General features: G+C 35.0%; 2 protein-coding genes across 2 annotated transcripts in view; both read left to right on the top strand.

The window, feature by feature from the left end:
- Positions 1-2,144: 2,144 nt before the first annotated feature.
- Positions 2,145-10,635, top strand: part of LOC107175848 (receptor-like protein EIX1) — a 31,369-nt gene continuing 22,878 nt past the window's right edge. Inside the window, exon 1 of the mRNA XM_052435566.1 lies at positions 2,145-3,159. Within this exon, the coding sequence (XP_052291526.1) occupies positions 2,410-3,159 (750 nt within the window). The 5' untranslated portion in view covers positions 2,145-2,409. The remainder of the gene's footprint in view (positions 3,160-10,635) is intronic.
- LOC102629145 (receptor-like protein EIX2) lies at positions 3,173-5,223 on the top strand. Its single transcript, XM_025095019.2, has one exon. The coding sequence runs from the start codon at positions 3,382-3,384 to the stop codon at positions 5,161-5,163; it is 1,782 nt and encodes a 593-aa protein (XP_024950787.2). The 5' UTR covers positions 3,173-3,381; the 3' UTR covers positions 5,164-5,223.

The raw sequence follows: 10,635 nt of genomic DNA, 5'->3' as shown, positions 1-10,635 counted from the left end.
GTCAGGTATTTTGCAGCTTGAAACCATTAAACTTAGTTTCTCCCAAACTGCCCTTGGTCCAGGCTGCAAAGGTGTGAAGGAAGCACTTCTTCAGTTCAAACAAAACCTTACAGACCTTTCACGTCGGCTATTGTCTTGGGTTGGAGAAGATTATTGCAGCTGGAGAGGAGTAAGCTGCAACAACAGGGCGGGAAGTGCCATCATGATCAATCTCAACAATACATTTTGAACTCGGGTGGGCAGCCAAATAAAATTACTTGAAAACCATTGAGCCACCCTGTTAAGGGCTTTTGATCTTAGAACACATATACATACTGTTGAAGTGTGAGCTCTGAAACTGATTTCCAGAAATCCATACGACATGTCAGTTCGTGATTGGAACGGAATACGACTGGTCGGTTAAGATCATTCAAAGCTGTATGACAAGATGTTCATTCATCTATCTGTGAGTAAGTGAAGCACGTGGCTATCACATGCTTCCACTTATCCATACGACTTTGCTGAGTGCCGTTTTAGAGCCTGCATTTAACGTGAAGCAAACACGTGGCTCAGAGGTCGTTATGGTCTGTTACAAGAGCGGGAAAATCTGGGCCTTATTGACAGAGGAGAGCTGACTGGTGGGGGGATTTTCTGGGCTCTCTTAAGCGTGTATATATAGACTTAAGGGATACGGAGTCAGGCAGTGTGATGCTTGTAATTTCATCTTAAAACTTGTATCTTGTTCCTGGTGATTGAATAAAGATTGTTGCTCTGTTCTTCAGTGGATGTAAGCCATCTCCAGGCTGAACCACTTAAACTGTTTTCTCGATTGTTGCTGTTCTTTAGCTTCTTCTGTGTATCTTTTATTTTGTTTCTTAGTCAAGCATCAGAGTGTTTAGAGCAGTCTTGGGGAATCTTGGTTGATTAAATTCGATCAAGGCTCAACACATACATATATACATACATACATACATACATGTATATAAGGAAAATAATTATTTAAAAAATATAAGAAAAATATCTTACTATTAATTTTTTTATTCACGTCAAAACTTATATTTATTTTTAGTATTTTAATTTTTTATTTTAATTTCAGTTGATCTGATTTGTTCAATTTATAATAGATATCAATAATAGTGTATTTGAAAATAAGGACAATATTATAAAATTATGATGCAAGAGAGATAAGTATTGGATATTATAAATAAGTGATATATACTGATTTAAGTATAGGGAAACTGAAAATATCTCTAAGTTTAATTAGACGGATACCTACAAACTCAAATCCCAGGAAACATCAATTATGTACAAAACTTGGATTATAAAATGCCTTACTTGCTCTACTTTCAGCGACAACCAAATAAACAGCCCAACCTCGCTACTGCATTATGTCCGGCACAAAGAGAGCCTCTAATTGCAGAACTAATAGATTCAGCAGATTCAGGACTGCAGTAAGAGAAAGAACAAAAGTATTCATAAGGATGATTTATCTTTTATCACGTCTGATTAGCTTTAACTAATTCACTGCACTGCAGGTGAAGACTTTGAATGCTTAAAATTAGAACATTTACAATTTCTCATGACATAGAGGCTCACATCATCAGAAAATTTAAAAATCATGGAAAGTTGGGAGGACAATGAATCAAAAATCAATTATAGATTAGGACCGTCACTCCCTTATTAGATTAATGATTTTTAAATAATGAGACAAAAAATTGTACGTATGGTGGCTGGCTGTAAGATAAAAGACAAAATTTGAGTCTTCTGATGATGGAAATATCCACAATTTTTTTTTTTCCATCATGTAAATTCTTGGTGGAGGACTGATCTGGGGAGAAATTCAATGCAGAAAATAATGCATTCTCTCTCTTGCAGAAAATTCTTTGACTCAACAATTATTTCCAATTTTTACTTCCAAGGATTTGGTCTTACTTCTTTATATTATATCTATCAGCATCAATTTATGTGGACATTTCGGAGAGCCCATATTCATTTGCATTTTATCATTTTCAGTATCTTTCATAAAGTCAAATCCACTTTCATTGGCAAAAATATTACTATTTGAGAAGACAATTAGAAGGCTGGCAGCCCAGTTGAGTCATAGGACTATATATATAGTAGCATGAGTTGCATATCTCTATCTCCAAAAATAGCATTCTGTTGCATACTGCTGACATGGGTAATGAAAATAGTGCTTCCTTTGCACTGCTTTCTCTTCTGCTGTTGTCAGGAATTTTGCTCCCACAAACCATTCAACTTAGTTTTTCTCAACATTCCCTTGGTTCAGGCTGCAAAGAAGTTGAGAGGGAAGCACTACTCCAGTTCAAACAAAACCTTACAGACCCTTCAGGTCGGCTCTTGTCTTGGGTTGGAGAAGATTGTTGTAGCTGAAAAGGAGTAGGCTGCAACAACAGAACTGGAAGCATCATCATGCTTAATCTCAACAACCCATTTCGAGACAGTTTTGACTCATACGAAGATGATGCAGTTCATGAATTGAGGGGTGAGATTAGTCCTTCTCTGCTTCAATTGAAAGATTTGGAATACTTAGACTTGAGCCTGAATAATTTTAAAGGTGTCCAACTTCCAGAATTCATTGGATCACTAAAGGAACTGAGATATCTCAATTTATCTGGCTCATTTTTCAGTGGGATTATTCCTCAAAGTCTTGGAAACCTCTCAAATTTGCTTTACCTTGATCTCAATAACTTTCTTGATCAATCAAATCAAATAGGCCTTGGATGGCTTTCTGGTCTTTCTTCCTTGAAATACCTTAACTTGGGAGGGGTAGATCTTAGCAACACTGCAGCATATTGGCTAGAAATTTTTAGTAAGCTGCCTTCTATTGTTGAGTTGCACTTGCCCAATAGTAATCTTCCCATTCTACCTATCCATTTTCCATCTCTAAACTTCACATCCCTTCAAGTGCTTGACCTCTCCAACAATGGTTTCAACTCCACGATACCTCACTGGTTGTTCAACATCACTAACCTTTTAAGTCTTGATCTCAACTCCAACGATCTTCAAGGCGACATCCCAGATGGATTTGCCAGCTTGAATTCTCTCCAACTGCTTGATTTGTCTGGAAATTCATTCCTTGAAGGCCAGCTATCCAGAAATTTGGGAACTCTATGCAATTTGCAAACATTGAAGCTTTCCTTAAACCAATTCAGAGGTGAGGTGAGTGATTTTATTGATGGTTTATCTGAATGTATTAATAGCAGCTCATTAGCGAGACTAGAGTTAGGATACAATCAACTAACCGGTAATCTTCCTATTTCTTTAGGATATCTTAAGAATTTACGATACCTTGAACTTTGGTACAACTCTTTTCTAGGTTCAATTCCACCATCAATTGGAAACTTAACCTTTCTGGAGGAATTGTACCTCACAAGTAATCAAATGAATGGGAAATTCCCAGAAAGTTTTGGGCAGCTCTCAGCAATCAGAGTGTTAGAGCTTTCTGATAACCAATGGGAAGGGTTCATAACTGAAGCTCATCTTAGGAACCTCACAAGCCTAGAAGAACTATCTTTAATTAAAACGTCAAACAGTTCTTTGTCTTTCAACATTAGTTTTGATTGGATTCCCCCTTTTAAACTCCGATACCTTGTCATTAGATACTACCAATTGGGTCCAAAATTTCCAACATGGCTTCGAAATCAAACTGAACTAACAACTTTGGTCCTTAACGGTGCCAGTATTTCTGACACCCTACCGAGTTGGTTCTGGCAATTAAACCTGACCCTAGATGAGCTAGATGTTGGGGGTAATCATTTGAGTGGAAGAATTCCAAATACCTTGGTCTTTCGGTTTCCAGGCTCTGTTGATTTGAGTTCAAACAGATTCGAGGGTCCTCTCCCTCTCTGGTCATCCAATCTGACGAAGCTGTACTTGAGGGACAATTTGTTTTCTGGGCCAATTCCTAACGACTTAGGCCAAAAAACGCCATTCCTAACAGACTTAGATATCTCTTTTAACTCTCTAAATGGTAGCATTCCCCAGTCCGTAGGCAATCTAAAGCAATTACTAACATTGGTCATTTCTAACAATAATTTGTCCGGTGGGATTCCTCAATTTTTAAAGAACATATCTTCCCTGTATATTCTAGATATGACAAAGAATAATTTTTCCGGTGAAATTCCGGAATCAATAGGTTCTCTTCTTACGATCAGGTTCTTAGTACTTTCTAACAATCATCTTTCTGGAGAAATTCCTCCTTCACTGAAAAATTGCTCGCTGATGGATAGTCTTGATCTTGGTGAGAATCAACTCTCTGGCAACATTCCAGCTTGGATAGGAGAAAGCATGCCATCATTGTCAATTTTACGTCTGCGATCCAACCACTTCAATGGAACCATTCCTTCTGAATTGTGCAAGCTTTCTGCTCTTCACATATTGGACCTGTCCCATAATAACCTCTCGGGACCCATTCCTCACTGTGTAGGAGACTTCAGTGCTATGAAAGTTAAACCACCAGATACAGAAATATACCAGGGAAGTTTGCAAGTGGCTATAAAAGGAACTCAATATGTATACCAACAAACACTTTACCTGGTAAACCTCATGGATCTTTCAAGGAACAATCTATCAGGAGAGATGCCGGTAGAGCTTACAAGCCTTCTTCATTTGGGAACCTTGAACTTGTCAGGGAATCAATTGGTAGGAAAAATACCAACACAGATAGGAAAATTGGAATGGTTGGAATCTTTAGATCTATCCAGAAACAAGCTTTCTGGTTCTATTCCTCCAAGCATGGTTTCAATTAGATTCTTGAGTTTCTTGAACCTATCATTCAACAACTTGTCCGGAGAAATACCAACTGCCAACCAATTTCAAACCCTCATTAATCCATCAATTTATGAGGGTAATCTAGCACTTTGTGGTGTTCCATTACCAAAAAGGTGCTCTGAAATTGATGGAACACCGCAGATTCCTGGTGCAGATGAAGATAAGGAAGATGAAAACGGGCATGACAAGCTATGGCTCTTTGTTAGCGTGGGACTAGGTTTCATCATGGGATTTTGGGGAGTTTGTGGCACTTTGATCATCAAGAAGTCTTGGAGATACGCTTATTTTCAGTTTTTTGACAAAATAAAGGATCAGCTTCTCACATTTTTGGCATTAAGTGTTGTTCGTCTGAAGAGGAAAATGTCGGAGAAGAATGGAGCTGGGGAAACCTGATCTGAAGTTACCAAATATGTGCAAAGATGAGTAATTGCTTCTATTCAGCAATGTTTAGAACTTCAAGGCTTAGAAGTATTAGTAAATTTGTTGTAATACTGCAAGTGTTTTGTGATAAAGATAAACTTTTCGTAATGCTTCAATCCTTCTGTGAAAAAAATAAACTTATAATACTGAGTAAGTTTCTAACTACAAGAATATTAATTTTGTTATCTGATGATCTTCAATATGTATACTTTCATTTGATATCAACCTTTCCTTTATTCTCAATCATATAATAAATATGATGTAGGAAGCATAATGTCACAAAAACTTCTTTTAAAAAGATTTCAAATAAGCATTATGTTTCCAATAAAGAGGTAAATGCATATTCCTAATTTGAGTTTTATATCTAATGATATGGTTAAAATTGTGCAAGAAGCTCAAGTTGAAGAGACACCAACTGTTCGTGAAGATGATATAATTGAAATGATTTTGCCAATTCGAGTTAAAGGCTCAAGAATTATTCTTGAAGATAATTTCCCCAAGGTAATTGATATGTTTATGCCTATATACATTGAACAAAAGAAAGTTGTTCTTGATGAAAAAGCAACTGAAAAGGTTGAAATTTAATGGTGTTAAGCCAATTATTTATAGAGTTGACATCTGATGGCAAGTCTAGTTAAATTGAAATTTTATTTATTACATATCTTGCAATAGGAATTAATTTATTAATTCCCTAATTTAGTGAGATTCTAATTTATTAGGGATATTTGTTTCCTAATTTAGTTAGATGTCTGATTTAGAAAGTCTATTAATGATGGGATTCTATAATTGGTGCATGAAATCTATTTAGAGCAAGAAATTGGTTCAAATGGGAAGTTCATTAAATGCTCTAGATATTTCTTGGGAGACAAGCAAGGCAAGAAGATCAGATTTATTCCTATTCAGATTCATGGGAATTATAAGAGGAAATAAACTCTTATTTGGAAAGAATCCAAGTCTTTTAAGACTTGCTATTTTTGTGAAACCCTAATACCTATATAAAGAGAGGTATTTCACAATTGAAGGCACGCGCAACATAGAGTATAAAGTAGAGAAGCAAAATACAGCCTCCTCCTTAGAGAATCCAGATTTGGCGCATAATATTGTGTTGATTTATTTATTTATTTATCTTCTTTTCATCTCTATGGAGAGTCTATGTGGATCTTGAATCACTAGACATTGAAGAATTGAAGAATTGTTATTGATCACTTTGCGAAGTGCCTTGAGAATCGTGGATCAAGAGGTGTAACAATTATTCAAGAGAAGTAGATTCAGTCTAAGGTTGAGTAAACTATATGGTGATAAACTATAAGTGAGAGTCTTAAGTTTAGTAAATTCATAGGTTGTAACATGTCAACTTGATGAATTGTTTTTCATCTGGGTGGCGCCTCGTGGATGTAGGGTTGATTAATCCAAACCACGTAAAAATCTCCGTGTCATTTATTTTCTGCAATTTATTGTGTTTTTGAAAAATTAATATTTTTTTATGCGGATGAACAGTCACAGTGACCAGTATTTCCAAAAATCAATTAAGTTATTAATTTTTTTGTTTTTAATTGCCTACATCTATTTGCGATAAATTTAAATTCCTTTCAATTGGTATCAGAGCGGGACACTAAATGTTTATTTGGTGAGATTCTTAGAACCTATATCTATTTTGTAGATCGAGTTTCCAAAGAGAGGGAGGTTCTTTGGCTCATCCACCTGTACTAGATGGGACGAATTATGCTTATTGGAAGCAAAGGATGGAAATTTATCTGACAACTATTGATAAACGAGTTTGGCAATGCGTACTCACAGGATATACTCCACCTATCAAAATTGACGAAGATGGTGTAGAATCTCCCAAGCCAGTCAGAGAATGTACTAATGATGAACTTGATGCATCTAGATATAATGCAAAAAGACTTAATGTCATTGTTAATGGAGTTGATGTGTTTCAACACTAACTAATTTCTACATGCAAGACATCTAAAACTGCTTGGGATATACTCTGAAGCACTTTTAAAGGCGACAATACGATTGAAACAGAGGCTTCCGTCACCAAATCAAGTGAAGATGATGATCCATATTTGTACATGGATAATTCACTTGCACTCATTGCAAAGAATTTCAAGAAGATGATGAAAAAGAAGAACTTTAATAAACCAAAGAAGACTTCTACATCAGTGGCTCTTACGGCTCAAAAATGTTCTTCTAAATCTAATTCAAAATTGTTTGATTTTAATAAACTTGAGGGTATTCGATGTAGAGAATATGGAGGCATAGGGCACATACAAACACAACCTTGTTGGAGGACTTGTTGTCCATAATGATGGCAGTAAACATGAATCTAACATCAGATATGCATCCATATCTAAAACTTCGCACTTAGCTCCTTGTAAATAAGACACTGATTCCCGTTTTGACACAACTATGCAACATGTTAACAAGAATAATGATTCAGATAGCGACGTCAGTGACATTAATATAAATTACAAGAATTTTTTTTCATGAAAATGAGGTAATTCATTACAGTCTTTACTTATTGACAAAGACGACAATTACTTGCAGTGACCACAGAATTATAGAACACCAAAAAGTCACTCAAAATGATGAATTCTGAAACTCAAAAGTTAAATCATATCTTGTCAATTAACAAGTCCAGCTCAGATCATCACGGTCTTGGATATCAAAATGGTAAAGACTCAAATTCTCAAGGTGTGTTTGTTAAAGCTTCTCAAGTTACAGCTTCTCCACCAATAGTTAAATTTTCATATCTTCAAAAAGGTAAAGTTATTGCACATTTTTCACCAGTTCATCAAGGTAAGAACAACATGTTTATTCCCACTTGTCATTTTTGTCATGTGAAAGGGCATATAAGATCTAATTGCTTCAAACTCATTAAATATATATATAAAAAGGCTATGTTCTTTAATTATTCTTATGGAAAACCTAGGATGTCGACGAGACAAGTGAAAATAAACCTAGAACTACTTGGATGAGGAAGACTGATTATAAAACTTATGTTTCCTTTATTTCCTTAAGAACTTGTACTACTGACTTTTGGTACTTTGATAGTGGTTGTTCTAGACACATGAGAGGTGATAGAAGTGCCTTGATCAATTATCAAAAAGTTGATCTAGAAAATGTAACTTTTACTGATGGCGTGAAAGGTCGAGTGCTTGAAAAGGGAACTTTGAATGTGGAAGGTTTTCCAAAACTTAACAATGTTCTGCATGTGGAGGATCTCAAAGCAAATCTACTCAGCATTAGTCAAATTTGTGATAAAAACTTGTTTGTCAACTTTGACAGGAATAAATGTTGCATTCTCGATGTTGATGGAAATTACATTTTGGAAGGACATCGATCATCCGATCATTGTTACAAATTGACTAGCTTAATTATTTGTCATAAGACTCTTGATGACAAAGAATTATGGCATCAAAAGTTGGGTCACTTGAACTACAGATTACTGACTAGAATTGTAAAAACAGATGATGTAAAAGGAGTTCCAATGCCTAAAAACAAACAACCTGGAATATGTGGTTCATGTCAATCTAGAAAACAACAAAGGGCGTCGCATAAAGCCATTCAGGATAGAGCAACATCAAAAGTGCTACAACTACTTTATATGGACCTTATGAGACCAATGCAAGTTGAAAGTTTAGATGGAGAAAGGTACGCATTTGTGTGTGTAGATGATTTCTCTCGGTATATATGGGTTGACTTTATTAAAGAAAAATCATATACATTTGATGTGTTCAGAAAACTATGTGAGAAGGTTAAAAATGAATAAAATTGCAATATTGTCAGAATTAGAAGTGATCATGGAAGAGAATTTGAAAACTCCAATTTTGAAGAATATTATAATTTACATGGAATTTCACATGAGTTTTCCTCACCTATTACTCCATTACAGAATGGTGTTGTAGAAAGGAAAAATAGGACCTTGCAGGAAATGGCACGAGTGATGTTAAACTCAAAGAAACTTTCAAAGAGATTATAGGCTGAAGCACTTAATACTGCTTGCTACACCATTAATCGTGTTTATCTTCATCTAGGTACTAAGAAACTCCTTATATGGAAAGGTAAAAAAAATTTAATCTAGGGTACTTTCATATTTTTTGGAGTATGTGCTTTATATCGAATGATCGCGAACATCTTGGTAAATTTGATTCAAAAAGTGATGAGGGTGTTTTTCTTAGTTATTCCAATAATAGCAAAACATTTCGTGTTTATAATATGAGAACTCAAAATATTGTTGAATCTGCAAATGTGGTTACTGGTGATTATCAAGATTTTGTAGATTACTTAATTCAAAAAGAGATAACCAGTCTTTTAGAAACACCAAATATTGTACAACTACTCCTGAAATTCGAGTTATTGAGAAAGGTCAATCTAGTGAACCTTCTCTGAAAGAAAAAAAAAACCTGTTGAAGAAGATGCCTCCAAGGAAACACCAGAGAATGTGAAAGAGAAAGTTTCAAAACTTCAGGCAACTATAGACCTACAGGACCCAATTAGAAATGAACCATCATCAAGAGTTAAGAAAAATCACCCATCTGATCTTATTCTAGGTAATCTTTATGAACAAATGGTCACAATGAAAAGGTATGCAAATATAGTAAGATTTACTTGCTTTGTATCTTTTACTAAACCTAAAAATGTTAAGAAAGCTTTAGTTAATAAATTTTGGGTCAAAACTATGCAAGAAGAATTAGAACAATTTGAGCGAAATAATGTATAGATGCTAGTACCTAGACCAATTCACACTAATGCTATAGGAACCAAATGGATTTTTAAGAACAAAACTGATGAATTTGGTAACATGGTGAGAAATAAATCTAGGTTGGTTGCACAAGGCTACACGCAAATTGAAGGTGTTGACTTTGATGAAACCTTTGCACCTATTGCTAGACTCGAATATATTCGTTTTCTTTTTGCAGTTGCTTGTTTAATAGACTTTAAATTATTTCAAATAGATGTCAAGAGTGCCTTTTTGAATGGCATCTTAAATGAAAAAGCTTATGTTGAACAACCTAAAAGTTTTAAAGACCCCCATTTCCCAAACCATGTTTTTAAATTAAAAAGGCTTTGTATGGTTTAAAGCAGGCTCCTCGAGCTTGGTATGAAATGTTGACTAATTTTTTGCTTGAAAATGGCTATAAGTAAGAGGGAGTAGATAAAACACTACTTATTAAGCAACTTAATCTAGGGATTTTAGTTGTTCAAATCTATGTTGATATAATGTTTGGTTCCATTTCTTATGATCATGTGCAATAATTTGTGAGTCAAATGAAAAAGGAATTTGAGATGAGCATGGTGAGAGAATTGACTTACTTTTTGGGTTTGCAAGTGAAACAAATGGAGAATGAAATTTTTGTTAATCAAAGTAAGTATGTCAAGATTTTAGTTAAGAGGTTTGGCTTAGATTCTACAAAACACGTGAGAACCCCTATGAGTAAT

The sequence above is a fragment of the Citrus sinensis genome, chromosome 2, assembly GCF_022201045.2.
Source record: "Citrus sinensis cultivar Valencia sweet orange chromosome 2, DVS_A1.0, whole genome shotgun sequence".
NCBI classification, from domain to species: domain Eukaryota; kingdom Viridiplantae; phylum Streptophyta; class Magnoliopsida; order Sapindales; family Rutaceae; genus Citrus; species Citrus sinensis.
This window is presented reverse-complemented; position numbering and strand designations above follow the sequence as displayed.